This window comes from Manis javanica, chromosome 11 (assembly GCF_040802235.1).
Source record: "Manis javanica isolate MJ-LG chromosome 11, MJ_LKY, whole genome shotgun sequence".
In the NCBI taxonomy this organism is placed as follows: domain Eukaryota; kingdom Metazoa; phylum Chordata; class Mammalia; order Pholidota; family Manidae; genus Manis; species Manis javanica.
The window spans coordinates 17,774,943-17,800,761 of NC_133166.1; the positions used below are offsets into that span (position 1 = coordinate 17,774,943).

The following is a 25,819-nucleotide window of genomic DNA, read 5'->3' on the forward strand; positions in this document are numbered from 1 at the left end:
GCCTCTCTGCTCCGCTTTCCTTGTTTTCATTCCCCCTGTCACACGAGGCAGTGGCAAGCCCGATGGGAGGGGCGAAGTAGAGGGAGGGAAGGGGCGGGAAGAGGGCGGAAAGTGAAAGGCGTAGAGCGCCTCTCTTTTCCGTTTGAGTCTGTTCTTGACTGCTCTGGGCAGCCGTTGTATTGTGGGATCGCGGCGCAGTGCCTGAGACGCTCGGATCCGCGGGGAGCCCGCTCGTTAGCGCCTCCTGTCGTCCGTAAGGCTGCCCTGCCGTTCCTCGGCACCCCAATTCCCCCCACCACCCCCATCGCCTCCTCCTCCATCCTCCAGTTCAAAATGGCGACGGCGGCGGCGGCAGCGGCGGCGGCGATGGCTCCTCCGGGCTGCCCGGGTTCGTGCCCCAACTTCGCCGTAGTCTGCTCCTTTTTGGAGCGCTACGGGCCGCTGCTTGACCTCCCTGAGTTGCCGTTCCCCGAGCTGGAGCGGGTGCTGCAGGCGCCGCCGCCGGACGTCGGCAGCGGAGAAGGTAAGCGAGGGGCCCGAACGCCCGGCGGGAAGCGGCCCTGGCACGCTGCTCCCCAACGCTCTTTCCCGGACACCTTGGGCCTCCGCGCCTCTGACCTCCCCCGGGGGCGCAGCTCCGCCCGGCCCCTCTTCTCCGCCCAGCCTCTGGGGTCTCGGGCGGTGGGGAGGCGGGGCGGAGGCCCCCTAGGGCCACTCGGCCCGGCGCCGAACGGAGGTGGGGGCGTCGTGGGTTAGGGGTGGGCCGGGGGTGGGGAGGGGCCTCTGTGCCGGTGGGGTGCCCCTGGGACTGCTCCCCGGCGGCGGGGGCCGGTCCTCCGCCCCTTCTCCTCGCTAGCGGGGGCAGGGGAGCGCAGGTTCCGGCCCGCTTTGCGCTTTCCCCTCCTCTCTTCCCTTACTCCCTCCCCGCCTCCCACCATCCTCCCGACCATCTCGGGGGAGGCTGGGCTTCTCTCTGGGCGCCCCCTTTCTCTCCCTCCACCTGGGTTAGCGGGGGCCAGCGGACACTTCAGTTCCCCTCCTAGTGAGAACTCCCCCAAGAGTCAGCTCCTGTCTCTCTTCCTTTTTCCCCGAGGGCCGGTTTAACCCCCCCAAACTCCTTCCTCCGTGTAGGGGGGTTGGTTTCTCCCCGATGGGAGGGGGCCCTCCTCCATTTCTCCTTTGGGGGATGAAGTCGGTTCAGCTTCTCCACTTTGGAGGGTAGAGGGTTAATTTGTCCTCCCCCATAGTTTTTCTCATTCCCCCTTCCCACCTCCCTCCAAATAATAGAAAAGCATCTCCCCACTTTTCCAATCCCTTCCCCCATCATCTTGGCAGCAGGGCTTAGGGGAAGAAGTCGCCCTCCCATTGCAGGCTCGGGTGGGGTGGTTAGTATGTAGGCTGGAGGAGGGGCTCAGGCGGAGGGGGAAACAGTTGAAGAAGGTGCTTGTTGCTCGTGTTTCTCTCTCCGGTGCCGCTGGTCTATTATTGGTGTTCGCAAGTGGTGCTCTTTCCACAGAAGGCCACCGCGCGGGTGCAGGGCGCATGCTCTGCCCGCCCCATTGAAACTTCCTGCTGCTGCTGGTTCTTCGCCGAGCATCCCAGCGCTGCGCCTGCTGCCTCCTGCCTCCAGCCCTCACACTGAGCACTTACATTTTACCTCTATTCCCCATCCATGCCTCTTCTTTTCCGGCACTTTTCTTCCCTCAGAGAAGTGTTTTTTGTTCTAAGCCTTGCCTTTATCTGGGAACAGCCCTTGGCTGGAGAAGAAACGTTTTCCAAATGGGCGTTTTTTTTTTCTTCTTTTTTCGTCCGTATAAGGTGGCCACAGTGGGCTGGATATTGTACAAAACAGCTGTTTCCCTTGCAAGAAAGCAGGGTCGCTCTTCAGTTCTCCATGGAAATGAAGACATTTCTGTTAACAATGTATTTCATTGCTAGGAAGGGCCAAAATGTGAAGTTCTTCAAAATACTACCTATAGAGAAAACGTTGTTGTGCCTATCATGATTCAATACAGCAGTGATGGTACAGACTTTTATCTCTTCTTACCTCTCCTAATCTCCTCCACCTTTAAACTCTGGCACAGAAAAGGCTAACTTTTTACATAGTATAAAGAAGGAGGATGACTAGTTACATTTTATAGACTTTTGACAGAATTTCTTGGAAAGTTAAGCTCCCCAGTATAACAATTTAATTATCAATAAACACTCAATTATTAAGGAAATAGTCATTGTGAAGTAGAATGCCTTAGTAAGCTGCTTTTTGGATACCTTGGGAAATGATAATATGCATCAGAGACGTGGACATTTGGGGAACGAGTGCTGGTAAATTGTTTTTGGAATTTCTATGGACCAAATTGAAAGGCAGGCATAGATTTTCTGTGATGGCATTGGATTTGGGATGGTATACAAGATTGCTTGTCCTTCCATTCTTAAATATTTTGTTCTACTGCATTTGGTTTATGTTAGTTACTGAAGAAAAGGTGATAGAGTCAATTTAATACCTCATGTTACCTTTTCTATCTGAAGTTGAACAGTGGGCCACAAGCAAAGTAAAAATGGGAAATAATGTGGGCTGAGATTATACCAGTGGACCCAGCCCCTGTATCACCATTGTAATAGAAAAGATCTGTAGTAGTAGATGGTCATCAGGTGATCTAAGAATAATTATTAATGTTACAAAGTTTTAAGATCTTGGCAAATAAAAAGTCTCTGGAGGTGAAATGTTACTGTGCAGGTAAATTTTCAGGCCTTTGATGACAAATTAACCTACTTGTAATAGTTGACAAAACACTACTACCAAGATTGGAACCAAATCTTTTTGGGAAGGAGTTGTGTATTCGAAAGTTGAAAGACATGGGTTTTGTAGTGTCAAGCTGTGTAGTATGTAGGTTATAGGACAAATTACTTAATTTCTGTGGATCTCAGTTTCTTAGGTAACTACAGATAAATATTTGAGGATCAAATGTTTCAAAAATCCTTTCATAAACCAAGCACTTTCAAATATTCTTGTTTGACACATTATATTACACATGCTTATGAGATAGAAGACATACAAGTACATTTGGAATTAAATGTTATATTTCTAACTTGTATAAGGATAGGGGTTTGTTTATAGTATTGAGCTATTGTAGTGGGGGGTAGGAGATAAAAAAATATTGAGCTATTATGCTCTTTGGGAAAAGTGTTATAATCAAATAAATTTTGCCCTTTATAAATTTAAGTAGTTTTAAAAGGCAGTTCTTAGTGCCTTATGAAGAATCCTAGTTTATAAAACTTTTGGTTTTTCCTAGTGTGATTATTTCCCTTAAGTATATTATGACTTGCCAGTTTAATATTTTTTACCTAGTCATTTATTGTGAAAGGTTTATCAATATTATGCATCCCTTAGAAGGGACTATAGTTCTCCATATTGTCCTTGTTTAAGCACTGCATTATCTTTTCCCAAAAAAAATGTATTTATAAGTTTTAACTTGACATTGTGGCTTCAGCTTAGAATACTTCCTTCATTCCTCCAGAGTTTATTATTAAATTTGGTTTTAGTTTTAATGATATAATAGCTACCATTTATTGAGCATTCACTATGTACAAATACCATCTAGCTCCTTACAACTGTTCTCTGAGGTTTTTCTTATTCCTGTTTAGCAGGCATAGAAACTAAAGTTCAAGAGATTGACTGAGCTGCCCAGTGCCCGATAATACTTAGTTATTGGTAGAATTCTGGTTTCTAACTCAAGTGTATCTGAGTCCACAGAATTACATACTTGTACCCCTATGTTTATCGCCACACTATTTGCAATAGCCAAGATGACGGAAGTAACCTAAGTGTCCGTTAGTAGATGAATGGATAAAAAAGAGGTGGTATGTGTACACAATGGAATATTATTCAGTCATAAAAAGAAAAGAAATCCTGCCATTTGCAACAACATGGATGGATCTAGAGGGTATTATGCTCAGTAAAGTGAGCCAGGCAGAGAAAGAAAAATACCAAATGATTTCTTTTACTTGTAGAGTATAAAAACAAAGGAAAACAGAAGGAACAAAATAGCAGTAGACTTATAGACACTGATAAGGGACTAGTGGTTATCAAGGGGGAGGGGCTGGGGGGAGGAGATTAAGGGCACAATAATTCTCGATCACAATACAGGTTGGTCACAGGGCTGGTGGTACAGCATGGAAAATACAGTTAATGGTTCTATAACATCTTGCTATGTTGATAGATAGTGACTGGACTAGAAGGGGTGAGGATTTAATAACACGGGTAACTGCTGAACCACTATGTTGTATATTTGAAACCAACATAAAATTTTAAAGCAATGATAGTTTAGTAAAAAAGTGTACATTTTTTTTTAGACGTAATGCTATTATACACTTAATAAATACAGTGTGGCATAAACATAACTTTTATATGCACTGGGAAAACAAAACAATAGGCTTGCTTTATTGCATTGGTCTGGAATGAACCTGAAATCTCTCTGAGGTATACCTGTAATACCTCACCATAGGGCCATGTTTCCCAAACTCTGTCCTGGGGTACTGCCACCAACTCAGAGGCCCTGGCTGGTAGTTTAAATTTTCAAGGAAGATAAAGCAATACTTGACATCTGTTGGTTGCCTGATGAACTCTACTAGCTTGAGGTAGTTTCAGCATTAGTTTGTGTTGCATTCCTTTTGCTGACATAGCTTTGTGATGTTGGGGTTTTGGGGCTTGCTGTGGTAAAATGAAAATACTACATGAAAGTCATTGTGGAACAGCAAATAAGAATAGCAGTGTTCAATTTGATTCCAAGGTTTGAGAAGTTGTGCAGTGCTCAACCATAATACACATTCTATAAGTAATTATGATTAAGACTGAAGTAAAAATGTCTTTTTTTTCAGCAGAGGTAGATTAGTTTTCCAAATGGCTACTATAATAACTTAATAAGTGAAACTGGTATTATGCCTTGGCCTAGGTAGGTTGCTGTGAAAAAAAACTAATGAAATACTGTGGGTGCTATGAACATAGAAAACTTGGGAACCTGTGCTCTAGAGTTGTCATTGAGTTTTCTGACTAAACAGAAAGGACTATTGTGTCCATTTTGGCTTTTATAGGGAAAAAAGTCAAGGTGCAAAGATTGATTTCAATTGTATATAGCCAACTGGTGTTTTTAAACCATTTGAGAAATCCATCCATATGCTGAAATTTTCAGCAAAAAAAAATTTAGCTTTCTTGTTGATATTAACTAGAATAGGAAAAGGGTGTGCCAACTAAAGCTGGTGGTGTATCCCCTCACACCCCACAGTCAACTTTAGCCTTCCCAATTCTGTGCTCTGTATATACAGACTTCCCCAGTTTCCTCCTGACTGGAGGTGGAAGATCAGGAGGTATGGATATAAATGAAAGTGGATATTAACCTTGTGGCATTAAAGCTACCAAAGATCTTTCCTTTCCTGCAGAAAACATTCTTTTCAAGGGGAAAATACACTTTTTCATTCTTTAAAGATGGTCTTTGTGTGGGTATGGGTTGAGAAGTTATGTGTATTTAATAATATATTCTATTAAGTATGTATGGATAATGGAAGTCCCATGGTTTTTACTGTGATTGACTAACTTGTATGATACTAAGTTGAATTTTTTTTGGTATAACTTTTTTATTTTTATTTTTTATTAGGTACGATTGATATACACTCTTATGAAGGTTTCACATGAAAAACAATGTGGTTACTACATTTACCCATATTATCAAGTCCCCCCCATACCCCAATACAGTCACTACCCATCAGTGTAGCAAGATGCCGCAGATTCACTATGTGCCTTCTCTGTGCCTTCTCCGTGATCCCCCACACCATGTGTACTAAACATAATACCCCTCAATCCCCTTCTCCCTCCCTCCCCACCCACCCTCCCACATCCCTCCCCTTTGGTAACCACTAGTTCAGTCTTGGAGTCTCTGAGTCTGCTGCCATTTTGTTCCTTCACTTTTGCTTCATTGTTATACTCCACAAATGAGGGAAATCATTTGGCATTTGTCTTTCTTCACCTGGCTTATTTCATTAAGCATAATGTCCTCCAGCTTCATCCATTTTGTTGCAAATGGTAGGCTTTGTTTTTTTCTTATGGCTGAATAATACTCCATTGTGTATATGTACTGCATCTTCTTTATTCATTCATCTACTGATGGACATTTAGGTTGCTTCCATATCTTGGCTGTTGTAAAAAGTGCTGTGATAAACATAGGGGTGCATATGTCTTTTTTAATCTGAGAAGTTGTATTCTTTGGGTAAATTCCAAGGAGTGGGATTCCCGGGTCAAATGGTATTTCTATTTTTAGTTTTTTGAGGAATCTCCATATTGCTTCCCACAATGGTTGAACTAGCTTACATTCCCACCAGCAGTGCAGGAGGGTTCCCATTTCTCCGCATCCTTGCCAGCATTTGTTGTTCTTAGTTTTTTTGATGCTGGCCATCCTTCCTGGTGTGAGGTGATAATCTCATTGTGGTTTTAATTTGCATTTCCCTGATGATTAGTGATGTGGAGCATCTTTTCATGTGTCTGTTGGCCATCTGAATTTCTTCTTTGGAGAACTGTCTCTTCATATCCTCTGCCCATTTGTTAATCAGGTTATTTGCTTTTTGGGTGTTGAGGTGTGTATGTTTTTTATACATTTTGGATGTTAACCCCTTGTGGGATATGTCATTTACAAATATATTCTCCTATACTGTAGGATGCCTTTTTGTTCTGTTGATGGTGTCCTTTGCCATACAGAAACTACAGAAACTTTAGTTTGATGTAGTCCCATGAGTTCATTTTTGCTTTTGTTTCCCTTTCTCAAGGAGATGTGTTCAGGAATAAGTTGCTCATGCTTATATTCAGGAGATGTTTGCCTGTGTTGTCTTCTAAGAGTTTTATGTTTTCATGACTTACATTCAAGTCTTTAATCCATTTTGAGTTTACTTTTGTGTATGGGGTTAAGCAATAATCCAGTTTCATTCTCTTGCATGTAGCTGTCCAGTTTTGCCAACACCAGCTGTTGAAGAGGCTGTCATTTCCCCATTGTATGTCCATGGCTCCTTTATCATATATTAATTGACCACATATGGTTTGGTTTATATCAGGGCTCTCTGGTCTGTTCCATTGGTTTATGGGTCTGTTCTTGTGCCAGTACCAAATTGTCTTGATTATTGTGGCTTTGTAGTAGTTTGGTATGACTTTTTAAAAAAAGTTTTTATTTCATTAAATCAGTTTTACATTTGATTTGTTGCCTACAGTGTTTTTTGCATTTTTACATTATTATTTGATTTGAAGTTTAGATCTTGAAGTCAAAATGTGAAGCATAAAAGAATATACCTTTTCTATTTAATAACTTGTGGCTGTAACTTAATCTGTTCTCTCCTAGTGTTGCTAATTGAATTGTGTGACAATAGTTCTTCGTTGAAAAGTAGAAAGGCGACTTTATATAACTGGAGCCACCATCTGTTGCTTTAAGCAAAAGAACTTACCAGATGCATGTGTGAGGTGTTGAATGAGTCTGAGTGGTAGACCATTTATAGTAGGTAGTATTGCTTGAACCACAACCTGGTTTGGTTGAAAATGTCCAGCTTTGATTCTTCCACCTTTGAGTAAAGAAATGTTGTGTTAAAAAACAATTCAACCAAGTAAATTTGAAGATCTAATTGGCTTTAGTAAGTGATTGATTGATCAGTCAGGCAGCATCCCATCTAGAAAGTAGAGAGATATTCCCAGGAGCTGTACAAAATGGAAAAATTTTATATGAAGGGTGGTGGGGCAAGAAGTTATTAGCAAAAAGAAGAGAGAGGATTGTTCCAGGCAAGGTCACTTTCCCGTAAGGGGACAAGCAAGGGGTTTTATGCAGACTACCTCATCTTATTTTGGGGTTTGGAGAAGACCCTGTGAGTTATCTCATTGGTCACTGAAAATTCCTGACTGAGTGCATTTCAGAGGAGTTTGAAAGTGCATTTACGTTAAATACTAAGCCCTGGTTTGGTGGCTTGGTCTAGCATAAGTGACTCCATTTTCATTTTGTGGTTTTTCTTTTTAACAATTCTATAGACATTCACTACATGGAAAGAGATCTGAATTTTTCATCATTTTTTGGTATTTCACAGGGTTGACGTAAACAAAAGTGATGGAGGTTGCTGGCATTGTCCAGGACTGGAGGTAGTAATAGGGACAGGAGGATTTTCCTGGTTAATTGGGCTTGTTAATGCAAAAAAGTAACTAAGTTAATTGTTTTTAATTGATCAAAAGTTTGTCTTGAAATTTATGTTTTAAATTCTTAGCTAGCATTGATTAGCTACTTCATTACTTAATCTGTATATTGAATATCTGCCATATGCTGAGTACAGTAAACATTATAGGGATTATTTTTTTAAAAACATGAAACATGAGCCCTTCTTTTAAGGCTTTTCTAATTGGTAAGAAGTAGCTAAGTTGAGCATTACTATCATCACTCAAATACTTTTTTCCTCTGGGATTTTGTGAAGTGGAATGGTAGTCTGAATTCTAGTCTAAAAATTAATAGATTAAAATTATCTCTCTGTCAAGGTTATGGTGAGATGTACAACCACATGCAGTGTGGAAAAATAGTTCAGACCCAAACTACATTTTAACCTGAATTATGTGTTCAAGAAATTTATGTGTTTTGAGATTTAAGAAGATTTCTTTGCCTCTCTACCTGATAGATATAGTCTTGATACATGATGCCTGGGTGGTTTTGTTTTGTTTTGTTTTTCTGTTTTTACTGTATTGTATAGCCCCATTATAAACACCCCATTATCAGGGTGGGGTATTTTTTTGGTGGAATAATGTTTACTTGTATTATATCTTTTTTTAAAATTAAAGTATCATTGATATACAATTTATGTTGGCTTCAAATATACAACAGACACCCATATTACTAAATCCTTACCCCCTCTAGTACAGTCACTGTCAACATAGTAAGATGTTACAGAACCATTAACTGTATTCTTCATGCTGTACTACTGTCCCCTAGACTAACATATTGTGATTGCAAATTATATTGTGCCCCTTAATCGCCTTCCCCCTCCCCTCCAACCTTCCCCAATGCCTTCCCACTGGTAACTACTAGTCCCTTCTCTGTGTCTATGAGTCTACTGCTATTTTGATCCTTCTGTTTTGCTTTGTTTTTATATTCTACAAGTAAGTGAAATCATTTGGTATTTGTCTTTCTCTGCCTGGCTTATTTCACTGATAATACCCTCTAGATCCATCCATGCTTTTGCAAATGACAGGATTTTTCTTTTTTTATGGCTGTATAATATTCCATTGTGTCTGTGTACCACATCTTTATCCATTCATTTACTGATGGACACTTAGGTTGCTTCCATATCTTGGCTATTGCAAATAGTGTGGCAATAAACATAGGAGTGCATATGTCTATTTGAGTCAGAGATCTTGTTTTCTTTGGGTAAATTCCTAGGAGTGGAATTCCTGGGTCAAATGGTATTTCTATTTTTAGTTTTTTGAGGAACCTCCATATTGCTTTCCACAACAGTTGCACCAATTTACATTCCCACCAACAGTGTAGGAGGGTTCCCATTTTTTCTCATCCTTGCCACCATTTGTTACTCCTTGTCTTTTGGATGTTGGCCATCCTAACTGGTGTGAGGCAATATCTCATTGTGGTTTTAATTTGCATTTCTCTGATGATTAGCGATATGGAGCACTTTTCATGTGTCTGTTGGCCATCTATATTTCTTAGAAAAAAGTGTCTGTTCAGGTCTTCTATTCATTTTTTGATCAGTTTATTTGTTTTTTAGGTGTTGAGGTACATGAGTTCTTTATATACTTTGGATGTTAATCCCTTATCAGATGAGTCATTTATGAATATATTCTCCCATACTGTAGGATGCCTTTTTGTTCTGTTGATGGTGTCCTTTGCTGTACAGAAGCATTTTAGTTTGATATAGTCCCACTTGTTCATTTTTTATTTTGTTTCCGTTGCCTCAGGAGATGTATTCATGAAAAAGTTGCTCATGTTTATATTCAAGAGATTGTTGTCTATGTTTTCTTCTAAGAGTTTTATGGTTTCATGACTTACATCAGGTCTTTGATCCATTTCTAGTTTACTTTTGTGTATGGGGTTAGACAATAATTCAGTTTCATTCTCTTACATGTAGTTCAGTTTTCCCAACACCCGTTGTTGAAGAGGCTGTCTTTCCCCGTTGTATATCATGGCTCCTTTATCGTATATTAATTGACCATATATGTATGGGTTTGTTCTGGGCCTTCTATTCTGTTCCATTGATCTATGGGCCTGTTCTTGTGTAAGTACCTAATTGTTTGGATTACTGTTGCTTTGTAGTAGAGTTTGAAATCAGAGAACATAATCCCCCCAGCTTTGTTCTTCTTTCTCAGTATTGCTTTGGCTGTTTGGGGTCTTTCATGATTTCATATGAATTTCAGAACTATCTGTTCTAGTTCATTGAAGAATGAGGGTAGAATTTTGATAGGGATTGTACTGAATCTGTAGAATGGCCATTTTAACAATATTAATTCTTCCTATCCCTGAGCAAGGATAGATTTCCCTTTATTGGTGTCTTCTATTTTCTTTCTTTTTTTTTTTTGGCTTAAAACAACATAAATTTATTCTTTTACTCTTTTGGAGGTCAAAAGTCTAAAATCAAGGTGTCAGCAGGCCACGCTCCCTCTGAAGGCTTTCAGGAAGAATCCTTCCTTGTCTCTTCAAACTTCTGCTGGCCTCGGGCATTCCTTGGCCTGTGGGAACATAATTCCAATTTCTGCCTACTTTTATCTTCATGTGGCCTTTTTCTCTGTGTGTATTTCTTATGTCCTCTTCTGTCCTTCTAAGAACATCAGTCACTGGATTAAAACCCACTCCAAGTGAGTATAACCTCATCTTATCTACTTATATCTGCAAAGATCCTATTTCCTAATAAAGTCACGATCTGAGTTCTGGGTAAACATGATGTTTTTTTGGGGGGAACTAGTCAACCCACTATATTGCTTTAGTTAAGACTTTAGTTGAAAATTGCAGAAAAATACTTGAGCTGTAATATGTTAAAAGAAAAAGAAAAGAATTTAATTTACAGGACGGAGGAGTGGTTTTTTTTTTTTTTTTGAGAGGGCATCTCTCATATTTATTGATCAAATGGTTGTTAACAACAATAAAATTCTGTATAGGGGAGTCAGTGCTCAATGCACAATCATTAATCCACCCCAAGCCTAATTCTTGTCACTATTTTCTTTTTATGTGAGAATTTTTATAGTATCAAATACTGCTTGAGTAATCTGGGCCTTCATTTAAAAATAGAAAGATTTGCTCTTTAAACAAATATTAAGATTACCTGCTATGTGCTAGGCTCGTTAATACTCTGAGGATATATTAATAAGCAAGATAGATAAGATCCTTGCCCTTACGGAGCTCACTTTTTAACAGCAAAGACAGACAATGGAACAATAATTTTTTTAAAATTATATGAGCAACTATAATGTACATTCTGTAATGATATATATTTTAGCAAACTTTGTTGTACCATTTGTTTAGCTTTGTATTTATCCTATTGTATGCCTTTTCCCTGTATTTGTACAGTTTGTCTTAATCATTTTCTGGATGGTAGGATCATAGGTTTGTCTTTTTTTTTTCTCATATTTTTTGCACACTTATATACTATATTTTCTACACTAATTATGTATTTCTTTGGCAATCACCAAAAAAAAATTATTTGAAAGCAGTCTTTTCCCATGAAGCAAAATGGGTGAAGATGGTCAAAAGGTTCAAACTTCTAGTTATAAAATAAATAAGTCATAAAGATACCAAGTACAGCATGGGTTAATACTATATTGTGTATTTGACAGTTGCTGAGAGTAGATCTTAAAGTTTCTCATCACAAGGAAGAATATTTGTAACTGTTGGTGACAGATGTTAACTAGACTTACTGTGGTGATTATTTTGCAATATACACTAATATTAAATCATGTACACCTGAAACTAATATGTATTACATCTCATAAAAAGTTAAAGAAAAAAGTAGTTTTCTAAGAGGCTTTATAAAGAAAAATAAGTTGCTACTTTTATTTACTTTTAATCCTGAATTACCTCTCACAGTGAATATTACCAACATCTACCCACATCACGCAAGATCAGAAACCAAGGAGCCGTATTCTAGACCTTAACCTCTGATATGCTTTCTGCTTTTGTTTCAAGTCTTGAGTCTATTACTTTATCCTGTTTATATTCAGCCTCATTTGTCTAACATATCATCATTGTACTCTGTGTACTCTGTTTTCGTTCTGCTGAACTGCTTGCAGATATCTGAAAGTATGTAAGGTTGTTTCACATCTTTGTGCCTTTTCCTCATCCTCATAGCTGAGTTGAATATTCTCTCTCCATCTTTGTTCCGTTGCCTGCTCAATGTATTCCTACCCATCATTAGTCTCTTTAAACACCAAAGGCCTTTCCTGCTTCCTATGTCTCAAGTTAAATTAACCACTTCCATCTCCTCACCCCACATGTGCCTCCTGTAGATTTTATGTAATAGTACTCATAACACTTTTTGCACTTACAGTCTAGCCTATGAGTCTGTAAGCTTCTTAGGGACAGGGATAAATATTTTATGAGATGACTCCCCCCTCCCCCAACTTATTAAAGGATCATGTTTTGTTCTAAAACTATTTTTTTTAGAATTAAATCTTACATAAATTAAATCTTTAATAAACATTTTCCCAACAGGTGAGAATGACACTCTTACCATTAATAGGTGGAAGCAGTTGACATGTTAGTGCTAGCACTCGAATTAACCAGATTTTATGTCCCATTTCCTTAGATGTAATACTGTATTTGAAATCAATGTGTGCAATTGGAAGTTAATGCCTAGTCTGTGACAGTCTATTGGGGTGGGCAAACTAAAGCCTATGGGCCAAATATGTCCCATTGACTATTTTTGTAAATAAAGTTTTATTGATGCATAGCCATGCTAGCTTGTTTATATATTGTCTATAGTTGCTTTCACACTGAAGTGTCAGAGTTGAGTGCTTATGACAAAGAATGTGTAGTGGGCAAAACCTAAAGTATTTACTGTCTGGCCCTTTATAGAAAAAAATGCTGATTCCTATTCTAGTGAAGAAAAATGACTATCAGATGACTGTGTTTGAGAACACTTTTTGAACCAGAATAGTACAAATTAAGTGCCTAGAGTGTCCTATGAATGAAAACTATACAGCAGTAGTTTCCTTATATTTATCTAATTTTACACACAGGACTTTTAGTTTTACTCTTCTTTCTTAGGTTAGATGAATCTAAAAGTTTTTCTGCTAACAGGGTAATGCACTGTGTTGAACTAGTATCTTTCATTCAAGGACAGTCATGGCTTCCTCTGCCTAATTGTAGTAAGGTAAGGCTGAGAGGGGGGCCAAGTGACATAGTAATTGGCAGTAAGGGTAAGAATTGTAATATTGCTGTTAGACTGCTTCAGAGTCACATCCAAGTGAACTGAATTTTAAGACATGATTTGAATGAGTCCCCAGGTCTTGGTGAGGATAAGGCTGGGTGAATAGTGATGCCATGTATTCAGATGGGAAAGGATGTATTGACTGAAGGTAGAACTTAAAAGATTTACTTAAGCTACTCAGTATTTAAAGGGGAAATGTAGAGTGTTAGTTATAAAGCTTTGGTGCTTGAAATGCTGAGTATTTTAGGGAATTTATTTTAATACTTATGTTCCTTTTGTCCTGATCATCCTTATCACTGGCTCTACAAATAAATATAATTGACATTTCCTCAATGTGTACATATTTAAAGTCTTTTAGCAGGAAAAATTAGAATGAGCTTAATCCAAATTTAACTTGCTTTTGGTCTTTGCAATTTGGGGATATAGCAAGATTGTAACACATTGAAGAACTTTGTTAAATATAGTGGAGCTTAACTTGTATTCTCATTAATGTATTGCTGACCTTTATTTTATTAGAACCATGAAGGAACCGTCGTCTCCAGTAGTGCTAAGTTGGACTGGCATCTGAGTGCAGACATTCCATAACATTCTTCATTTTAGAGGTTTTTTTTGTCCTCTACGTTTTGACTATGATCATCTCGATTGTCCTTGTCTGTCTTTTTGCCTTCATAGACTTTTTTTATTTTATAGGCTATCTTTTCTTCTGCGCTTATCCAGTTAGATTCACCATGATAAAATGTCTCATCCTTTTTCTTCCCTATTTTCCCATATTTTGGACCTATTTTTTCAACCTTGATTATCTTCTCCATTCCCATCTTTTTTTTTTTTCATTAAAAAACCTTTATTGAGTATCTACTTTGGTATTGAGCAATAAACTTACAGTTGGGGAAACAAAGTTGAAGAACACTATCTTTTTCCATAAGAAGACATACCTGAATTTGTTCACAAATTACCATTAAATGAGTGATACAGTGGGGTTATATACATGGTGCTTTGGGGACACCAAGAAAGGAAAGTACATCCTTCTAAAATAGATAAGGAAAGACATGACAGAGAAGGTGATAACTCAGCTGAGCTATAAAGGATAAGCAGGAAGGAATTTGACAGATTGACACTGGAGGGGAGGGAATTCCTGATAAAGGGAACTGTAGCTGTAGAGACAAGGATATTTGGAGGCACCTGTAGTTGGTTCAGTGAGGAGTAAATGCAGAATGCTTTTGAATATGCAGAAGATGGGCATACACTACAGGATCAGAGTGTATTTTTTTTTTTTGAGAGGGCATCTCATATTTATTGATCAAATGGTTGTTAACAACAATAAAATTCTGTATAGGGGGGTCAGTGCTCAATGCACAATCATTAATCCATCTCAAGCCTAATTCTCATCAGTCTCCAATCTTCTGAAGCATAACAAACAAGTTCTTACATGGTGAATGAATTCTTAGATAGTGAATAAGTTCTTACATGGTGAACAGTACAAGGGCATTCATCACAGAAACTTTTGTTTTGATCACGCATTATGAACTATAAACAATCAGGTCAAATATGAATATTTGTTTGATTTTTATACTTGATTTATATGTGGATGCCACATTTATCCCTTTATTATTATTATTTTTATTTTTATTTTTAATAAAACGCTGAAGTGGTAGGTAGATGCAAGATAAAGGTAGAAAACATAGTTTAGTGTTGTAAGAGAGCAATTGTAGATGATCAGGTGTGTGCCTGTAGACTGTGTTAATCCAAGCTAGACAAGGGCCTTAAAACATCCACGGATGCAGAAGATTTCTCTCAAAACAGGGGGGTGAGGTTCTAAGCCTCACCACTGTTGATCCCCAATTTCTCGCCTGATGGCCCCCCTGCGACTGTGCCTGTCTTAGGTTGTTCCTCCCTTGAGGAATCTCACCTGTCCCTGGCTAACCAGTCATCTTCCAAGGCCATACAGGGAGATGTAAAGTTGGTAAGTGAGAGAGAAGCCATATTGTTTGAAGAGGTTAGCTTTTTACTTCTTTGCAGATTTATGCCCTGTGGCTTCTATGCCCAGAACTTGTCTCGAGGTATCTTTACCACCTGGAGGGATTATGATGCTCGATAAATTCGATATGAGGCACGAATTCTATTTAAGGGTTGTAATTAGGAAGGAAGAAGAAAAGCTATAGAGGTAGCATATGGAAGAAAACATGGGAGGATTGATTATTTCTTAGACATATCTTCTTGTAGAGTACCTTAAGCATGTATAGGTTTTAAACTACTAACTAAGTTGCGCACACATATTAACATAATAGGAATACGGTGACATAAACAAAGCAAATCTATAATTACCAGCCATCTCCAGTGAAGCCAAGAAAACCAGTTAGGCACCCTAGGCATTTGTGAGAATTTGTCTATGATATGATGGATATTGTCTAACTGTACTTGAACAGTCTGAGAGAAATCAGACAAAATAAAGCTACCCATTTCTGGGATCTGTTCACATCCCATATGTTCTTTTATCCGTAGATAGTCTATAGTTGTAAGATTTTGGAGTGCTACAACTTGCACCCCTCCCAACTCCTGGTTGAGTTCCAATAGTACAGATCCACTCAAATTCGTTGTCTCACTGTATGCACATGCCAGCCAAGACATCTCCCTCCTCATTCCAGTGGCAAGTCCAGGAAACGGTGGGGTGGACGCAGCCACAACCGCAGCATCGCCCGGATCCCTGTGGAGGCTTTTTGATGATCATCCCCTGGCATGAGTCCTCCAGAGAGTGCTGATGCCGGAAGCTCCTTCTCATATCATATCTTAGTTCATTTTTTGGGTAGCCAAGCTAGGCCTTGATCTTCTGCATAAAAACAAACAGACCCTTTGCCCACACTTTGACATGCTCTCTATACCACTGTGTAGAACTCATTGGAGGTCAGCACACAGGAACTGCTTTTTTTTTTTTTTTATTCAGAGAAAGGAATATTATCAGAAAAGAGTACGTCCATAGTCGATCATCTGACACCCTTTAAGTGATCAAAATTAAGGATATTTAAAGCATGTGTTAATCTTTGATTTACCAATAGTTTTATCCTATCAAGGAGTAATCCCCCTTTTCTTTCTTTGTTTTTTCCTTTTTTTTAAATCTTTACACTTACATGAAGAATACTATGTTTACTATGCTCTCCCCTATACCAAGTCCCCCCTAAAAACCACATTACAGTCACTGTCTATCAGCATAGCAAAATGTTGTAGAATCACTACTTGTCCTCTCTGTGTTGTGCAGCCCTCCCTCCCCTTCCTCCCCCCCATGCATGCTAATCTTAATACCCCCTTTCTTCTTCCCTCCCCTTATCCCTCCCTGCCCACCCATCCTCCCCAGTTCCTTTCCCTTTGGTACCTGTTAGTCCATTTTTGGATTCTGTAATTCCGCTGCTGTTTTGTTCCTTCAGTTTTTCCTTTGTTCTTATACTCCTCAGATGAGTGAAATCATTTGGTATTTCTCTTTCTCTGCTTGGCTTATTTCACTGAGCATAATAGTCTCCAGCTCCATCCATGTTGCTGCAAATGGTAGGATTTTTCCTCTTCTTATGGCTGAGTAGTATTCCATTGTGTATATGTACCACATCTTCTTTATCCATTCATCTACCGATGGACATTTAGGTTGCTTCCAATTTTTGGTCATTGTAAATAGTGCTGCGATAAACATAGGGGTGCATCTGTCTTTATCAGACTTGATTGCTGTGTTCTTAGGGTAAATTCCTAGGAGTGGAATTCCTGGGTCAAATGGTAGGTCTGTTTTGAGCATTTTGATGAACCTCCATACTGCTTTCCACAATGGTTGGACTAATTTACATTCCCACCAGCAGTGTAGGAGGGTTCCCCTTTCTCCACAGCCTCGCCAACATTTGTTGTTGTTTGTCTTTTGGATGGCAGCCATCCTTACTAGTGTGAGGTGATACCTCATTGTAGTTTTAATTTGCATTTCTCTGATAATTAGCGATGTGGAGCATCTTTTCATGTGTCTGTTGGCCATCTGTATTTCTTTTTTAGAGAACTGTCTGTTCAGTTCCTCTGCCCATTTTTTAATTGGGTTATTTGTTTTTTGTTTGTTGAGGCGTGTGAGCTCTTTATATATTCTGGACGTCAAGCCTTTATCGGATCTGTCATTTTCAAATATATTCTCCCATACTGTAGGGTTCCTTTTTGTTCTATTGATGGTGTCTTTCGCTGTACAGAAGCTTTTCAGCTTAATATAGTCCCACTTGCACATTTTTGCTGTTGTTTCCCTTGCCCGGGGAGATATGTTCAAGAAGAGATCACTCATGTTTATGTCTAAGAGGTTTTTGCCTATGTTTTTTTCCAAGAGTTTAATGGTTTCATGACTTACATTCAGGTCTTTGATCCATTTTGAGTTTACCTTTGTATATGGGGTGAGACGATGGTCCAGTTTCATTCTCCTACATGTAGCTGTCCAGTTTTGCCAGCACCATCTGTTGAAGAGACTGTCATTTTGCCATTGTATATCCATGGCTCCTTTATCAAATATTAATTGACCATATATGTTTGGGTTAATGTCTGGAGTCTCTAATCTGTTCCACTGGTCTGTGGCTCTGTTCTTGTGCCAGTACCAAATTGTCTTGATTACTATGGCTTTGTAGTAGAGCTTGAAGTTGGGGAGTGAGATCCCCCCTACTTTATTCTTCTTTTTCAGGATTGCTTTGGCTATTCGGGGTCTTTGGTGTTTCCATATGAATTTTTGAATTATTTGTTCCAATTCATTGAAGAATGTTGCTGGTAATTTGAGAGGGATTGCATCAAATCTGTATATTGCTTTGGGCAGGATGGCCATTTTGACGATATTAATTCTTCCTAGCCATGAGCATGGGATGAGTTTCCAGTTAGTGTCCCCTTTAATTTCTCTTAAGAGTGACTTGTAGTTTTCAGGGTATAGGTCTTTCACTTCTTTGGTTAGGTTTATTCCTAGGTATTTTATTCTTTTTGATCCATTCCCATCTTTTATAGAAACAAAAATAAGTTATAAAAATGTAAAAATTAGGAGCTTTGGAGTATGCATGCTATAGCATAGTTTTACAGGTTAAGTAAATGCTTTTAGTGATGCTGTAATTATTAGAGCTTACTCTGAGCCGGGCTTTATACTAAAGTATTCTATCAAGATTACTTTATTTAATCCTCACAACCACTCTATATTACTGTCAAGCCATGTGAGAAAATTGGGTTGGGAGACATGAGATATAACGCCTTAGAAATATTTTTCTTTGAAGTTATAACACATTAAAGGTAACGTGTCCATGACTGACTCTGTAAGTTCCATAAAGAATTTATTTTGCCGCTTTTGCTTTGTTTCTAGCATAAAACTTAGCATATTATAGGTGCTGTCTGTTAGTTGTATAAATAAATGCCACTTAGTACCTTAGAAGCCTGAGATGGAAAATGTAATCTCTCAAGTTTTTTTCTTGGATTATATAGTTGGTTATACCATGTCTAAATTGCATATGTGTTAACTTCTGTCTTATAGGAATCCTCAGAGTATAGTTTTAGTCTAGTTTTTCTTCTTATCTTTCTCAAGACATGGAAGGGAAAAGTCACTATTCTCTATTTAACTTTAAAAAAAAAAAATCCCAGCCCAGTTTCTCTAAATTGGTTTATATCATCTCTACAAGGAGTGATGTGAAATTCTTATTTCTGAAACTAAATTTTTTTTTAGTTGTTGGAAAGGTAGTGGTCAGCCTGCAGGTAGGGAAATCAGCTAGAGGTCATTATAATATTATTGATGAGGTATGAATTGGGGCTGTGGCTGTGGGGAGTGAGAAGAAAGGCTCCATATGAGAAAGATTTTACAGGTAGAATTGATAATGATTTAGTGAATGGATTGATGTGAAGGGTCTTTGATTAAGGAATTGGTATGATTCCCAGATTTCTGGCTTAGGGAGTATGTAGTTAATAGTTCCATTTATTTAGGAAGGAAATAGCCAAAAAGGCCCAGGGTTTATGAGGCAAGAGTGTGATTTTTAAGGTACAGAATTCTAATAACATACATGAGCACTATTTGAAGAACTGGCCGTATTAATTTTATAGCTTTCTAAAAGCTTACTCTGCATAAACAGATTATGGCAATATATCTTATCTTACAGCTCTTGGTATTTATGAATTATTTAAGTTGCTGGATATGTATATATATATTAAATATACAATTAACATTTTGTTAAAGACAGTGTTTTTAGAGTGCCTATGTACTTAAGGTAATTAAAATTAGCTTTTAACTATTGGGCAATTGGTGCCCAATTTTATTCCTAAAGGTAAAAAATTTTTTAACTGAGATTGTTATTTTCATTTGCAAAAAACACTTGTAATTTTAGACATCGCTGTGTTCCACTGGGTAAAGAGTTGGTAGTAGTTGGATATCCTTTCTGTTCCCTCTTCCCCGTAAAGAAACAAATGGACCTTCAAGTAAATTGAAATGCCACTCTACACAGAGAAACATATATCAAATATATTGAGTCCATTATATAGATGAGAAGTACATAAGTAAATATATGCCATTTGTGTGGGTTGATAATTGATGAGTAAGTCTTAATTAATCTAGAAAGATTGTCTAGCAGAAATATTTGAGTTGGATTCCATTTTAGGAGGGACTGTTTCTCCAGCTATTACATGCACTATTAGACACTGTATGGTAACTCCAACCTGTAATGTTACTTGAGCTGCAATTAAAGTCTGGTCTCACACCATTTAATTAATAAAGGATAACTCCATCATCTTGAAAGATAAAATGTTACCATTTAAAGTATTTATACTTCTTAAAATAAAATTATCAGAAACATAAGCAATTTGGATCCACAAGGAAATTAATATTGGGAGAGTCTCATCATTTTCTGTAAGGTTGGTATCAGACAGAGCACAGTAAAATGCTTTAATAAATATAATATACTCAAGCAATATAAGAATTTCAACAAGCTCCTTCTCTGACCCTGCCTGCAGTTCCACACCCAACCTGCCATGTTTTAATTACCTGGGACTTTAGTTCCGTACTGTTGTTAAGTTATTTTTATATTTCTCAGTAATTATTTAACTGCTATGGTTTTGTAGTTTATTTACTGACCACTGTTTTTGATTATTACATTTTTCCTGAGATTCATTCTTTTGCTATAGTACATTCTTTTTCAAAGAGGGTTTCTAAGTGGTGAGCTTTGAGTTCTTATATGTCCAAAAAGTTTTTGCCCTCTGACTGCCTGTTAAGGTTGAATACAGTATTCCTACGTTCAAATAATTCCCCCCCAGAGCTTTGACGATATTGCTTTTATCTTCTAGCATCCACTGTTGCTGATGAGAAATCTGTCAGTCTGATTCTTGTTCCTTTGTAAGTGAGCTTCTTTTCCTTCCTGAAAGATTTTTATAATTTTTTTAACCCCTGAAGTTTTGAAAATTTCTAGGATATGCCTTTTTTCCCCCAATTTTCTTGCTTTTGCTTTTACTTTTTAATACATTAAAATTACAGATTTATTTGAAGCCCTCTGTGTATTATTCCTGTTCTGATTATCTTTCCTCCATTCCACAGGCAACCACTGTCCTGAATCTTGGAGTTTATTATTCCCATGAACACTTTTATGCTAAGAGTGTATGTTTATGTATCCATAAACAATACATGGTATGGATTTATATGCTTTAAAACTTTATGTGTAAATGGTATAATATACATTCCTCTAGAACTTCCCTTTCCACCCTCAACACTGTTTTTAAAGTAAATCCTGTTGACGCATGTTGTTTTATTTACTTTAACCTGCTGTATGGTATTGTGTTACATGAAATTACTGTAATTAATTTTTTTTAATTGGTGGATATTCAGGTTTATTTTTGTGCTACTAAGAGGAATGCTATAGTGAATATTCTAATGGCTTTGCCTAGAGGTGAAATTGCTGTACTGAAGGGTATATGAGTCTTTGTTTTAGGCTTGGTTTAGCCAATTGCTCTCCAGAGTTGGTTTATTGATTTACACACTGCCAGCAGTGTATGTGGGTTCCCATTTATCCAGATAATCAATACTTGGTATTGTCAGATTTTTAAGTTCTTGATAATGTGGTTGTGAATTGATTTCTTATTGTTGCAGTGATAAACTTAGCAGTTTTTCATGTCCTTTGGCCATTCAGTTTTCCCGTCTGAATTGCCTTTGTATAGTCTTTCCCCGTTTTTCTTTGTGGTTGTCTATTATATTGATTTGTTACAATTTTTTAATATACTTGTATGTCAATCCTTCCTCATTTTTTTTTTTACAATTTTTATAGTATCTCTTGTTGATCCAAACTTTGAAATTTCAGTGTAGTGTAACTGTCAATCTTTTGTTTTATGTTTACACTTTTTACATCTCATTTAGGAAACCCTTCTCTTTATGATTTTGAGATCATAAGATACTCATCTGTATTTTCTTCTAAAAGTTTTTTCTTTTTCAAATTACAGTATTAAACCTGGAACTTATTTTTGTGTAATGTGTGTTTTTTTAATTCTCACCAATTTGTAATGCCACCTCTCATATACCAATTTCCACTTAAATGTGAACATATTTCTAAGCTATTTGTTACATTAGTGTATCCTTCACCACATGGTTTACTTGCACTAGCTTTAAAGTAAGTCATAATAAAGCAAGTTCTCCTACCTTGTTCTCTTTTGAAATGCTGTTGGTTGTTTTCAGTCCTCTATAGCCTCATGTAAATTTTAGAATTGGCATGTCAAATTTCACAAAAATCCTTGGTTGGGTTTTATTCTGACACCAGCTGGTGTATTGTAATATAGTTCAATTCGTACTCCAGTCACCTAAATCTAGCATCAGATTCCACACGTTTAAGGGCACCGATACCAACAAGACTGCCCTCATTTCAGATGCCAGTCACAAGTTCCCATGACCTGCTTCAGGTTTGTTAATTTGCTGCAACTCACTGAACTCAGAAAAAGTGCTGTATTTATGACTTATGTTTTTATTTTAGAGGATACAGTTTAGGACTAGCCAGACGAAGACACATAGGGCAGGGTCTGGAAGGATTCCAACGAAGAGCTTCCATGCCCTTTTTCTGTGTGGGGGTCACCCTCCTGGCATATCAATGTATTTACTAGTGAGGAAGCACCATGAGCTTCAGTGGTAACAAAGTTTTTATTGGCATTTTGGCTACATGATTGAACTCAATCTCAAGGCCCTCTCTCCTCCATGGAGTTGGAGCTGATACCATGTAGCTCAAAGCCCCAACTGACTAATCACATGATACTGAATCACGTGATAAATAGTCTTTCTGGCATGACTAGTCCCTATCGTGAACCCTTGCATTTCTGGGATAAATCCCCCTTAGTAATGGTGTGTAGTCTCTTTAGTGTGCTGCTAGATTCAATTTCCTTGTATTTTTTTTTTTTTGAAGACTTTTGTATCATTATTCATAAAGGTTACTCACTATAGTTTTCTTGTGATTTCTTTGTCTAGTTTTGGTGTGAGGAGGGTAATACTGACCTCATAGAAAGCACTGGAAAGTATTCCCTCCTTTTCTGTGTTTTGGAGGATTTGAGGATTGGTGTTTATTATTCTGTAAATGTTTGGTAGTATTCACCAGTGAAGCCATCTGGTCCTGAACTTTTTTTGTGTGGGAAGTTTTAAAATTACTGACTTAATGTCTTTACTTGAATACCCTATGAGCATTCAAATTTCCTGTTTCTTCTTTTATTCTTGACTAAATTTTTGTTGTTTGTTTTTCAGAATTTGTCCATTTCATCTAGGTTTTCTAATATGTTGGCATTCAGTTCTTCATAGTATTCTTTTAACAATCCTTTTATTTTTGTAAGGTCATTAGTATATCCCTGCTTTCATTCCTGAGTTTAATAATTTGAGTCTTCTACTTTTCTTCATCAGTCAGGCTAAATAAAGAAATAAAGGTTTGAAAATTTTGTTTGAAAATCTTTTCAAAACAACCAACTTTTGGTTTCAATGAGTATGATTCCATTTATATTAAATTTCCAGATTAGGAAATTCACAGAGACCAAATATAGACTAGAGGTTGACAGTGGTTGGGTGGGATTGGAAAGGATGAGGTTTCTTTGCAGGTTGATGGAAAAACTCTGTAATTAAATACTGGTGATGGTTGTACAATACTGTGAATATACTGAAAACCATTGAGTTGTACATGTTAAAATGATTGAAACAGTGTATTTTATGTTATGTAGATTTTATTTCAATAAACTTTTTTTTCAAGAGTTAATTGAGTATATATAGGTCGATTTATGGAGACCATATATTGTTTCAGTAATTGATTTGTCTATTTTGAGGCCAGTATCACTCTGCCTTGACTTAACTCTAATTTTGTAATAAGTCTTGAAGTTGGGTAATTTGTATCTCCCAACTTTATTCTTTTTATTCCAACGGTGTTTTAGCTATTTAAGTTTTCTGCATTTCTAGATGAATTTTAGAATAAGCTTACCAGTTTCTGCAAAAAAGCTCTGGAATTTCTATCAGAATTTTGTTAAATCATAGATGAATTTGGAGAAGATTGACACCTTAATAAACTGTTATGATACATGAATATGGTACATCACTCCATTTATTTGGGTTGTATTTAATTTTTCTTAGCAGTGTTCTATCACTTTCACTGTATAGGGTTTCTACATCTCTTGTCACATTTATCCCTAAATATTTTATTTTTTTATGATAACCTAAGTGGTATTGTTTTAAAATTTCTCTTACCAATTTTTCACTGGGGATATATAAAAAATGCTATTATTTTTGCCTTCAATCTTGTATTTTGCAACCTTACTAAACACATTTATTTTTAGTAGCTTTTAGAATCTTTATAGATGATCATGTCATCTGTAAATAAAGACAGTTTACTTCTTTGTTTCCCATCTGGATGCCTTTGATTTCTTTTTCTTGAGAACTACATGTAGAGTGGTAATTGTAAGTGGTGATCATAGACATTCTTGCCTTAATCCTGATCTTATACCATTAAGAATGATGATAATGATATTTTTCACTATGCTCTTCCTCAGGTTGAGAAAGTTCCCTTTTGTTCCTGGCTTGCTGGGAAATTTTATTGCAAGTGGATGTTGGACTTTGTCAAAATTTTTTCCATATGTTGACATGATTATGTTTTTCATTTAAGTTTGTTAATGTGATGAATGCATTGATGGATTTTTTAAACCTGTCTTGCCTTTCTGGTATAAACCCCACTTAAATCATTGCTATGGACTGAATTGTGTTTCCCCTAAGTTTATGTTGAAGCCCTTAGCCTCATGTGACTGTATCTGCATAGGGTCTTAGGAATTGATTAAAGTTAAATGAAGTCGTATGTGTAGGGCCCTAATCCATCTGACTGGACTGTGACCTCTTACAAGAAGAGGAAGAGAGATCTCTTTTTCTTTCTCTGCCATGTGAGGATGCAGTGAGAAGGTGGTCATCTGCAAGCCAAAAGAGATCTCTCACCAGAACCTGACTGTTCTGACAGCTTCATCTTGGATTCTAGGCTCAAGAACTGTGAGAAAATGTATTTCTGTTGTTTAAGCCACTTAGTCTATGGTATTTTGTTAGGGCAGGCTGAGCAGACTTAAGACAGTCGTCATTATGAATTACGCTTTTTATATGTTTGCTGAAATTGTGTTAAGAAATTTTGCATCTATGTTTATGAGGGATATTGGTCTGTAGTTTTTTCTTTTAATGTGTTTGATTTTGTTATCAGGTTTATGTATTTATTTTTATTTTGGTATCATTAATATATAATCACATGAGCAACATTGTGGTTACTAGATTTCCTCCATTATCAAGTCCCCACCACATACCCCTGTGTACAGTCACTGTACATCAGTATAGTAAAATGCTATAGAGTCACTACTTGTCTTCTCTGTGCTATACTACCTTCTCCATGCCCCTCCCTACATTATGTGTGCTAATCGTAATGCCCCTTATTCCCCTTCTCCCTCCCTCCCTCCCTTCCCATCCATCCTCGCCAATACCTGTCCCTTTGGTAACTGCTAATCCATTTCTGTGTTCTGTGAGTCTGCTGCTGTTTTGTTCCTTCAGTTTTTTCTTTGTTCTTATGCTCCACAAATGAGTGACATCATTTGATACTTGTCTTTCTCCACCTGGCTTATTTCACTGAGCATAATACCCTCTAGCTACATGCATGTTGTTGCAAATGGTAGGATTTATTTTCTTCTTAATGGCTGAATAATACTCCATTGTGTATATGTACCACATCTTCTTTATCCATTCATCTACTGATGGACACTTAGGTTGCTTCCATTTCTTGGCTGTTGTAAACAGTGCAGCGATAAACATAGGGTGCATATGTCTTTTTCAAACTGGGATCCTGCATTCTTGGGATAAATTCCTAGGAGTGGAATTCCTGGGTCAAAAAACAAATTTTTAGTATTTTGAGGAACC

General features: G+C 37.6%; 1 protein-coding gene across 3 annotated transcripts in view; it reads left to right on the forward strand.

The window, feature by feature from the left end:
- Nucleotides 1–101: 101 nt before the first annotated feature.
- RSF1 (remodeling and spacing factor 1) overlaps nucleotides 102–25,819 on the forward strand; it is a 145,557-nt gene continuing 119,839 nt past the window's right edge. For 2 of the 3 annotated variants that reach the window (XM_037010606.2, XM_037010605.2), the window contains exon 1: nucleotides 102–523. In XM_037010606.2, coding sequence (XP_036866501.1) covers nucleotides 334–523 — 190 coding nt within the window. In that variant the 5' untranslated portion in view covers nucleotides 102–333. The remainder of the gene's footprint in view (nucleotides 524–25,819) is intronic. The other variant, XM_037010607.2, reaches the window with a different exon arrangement.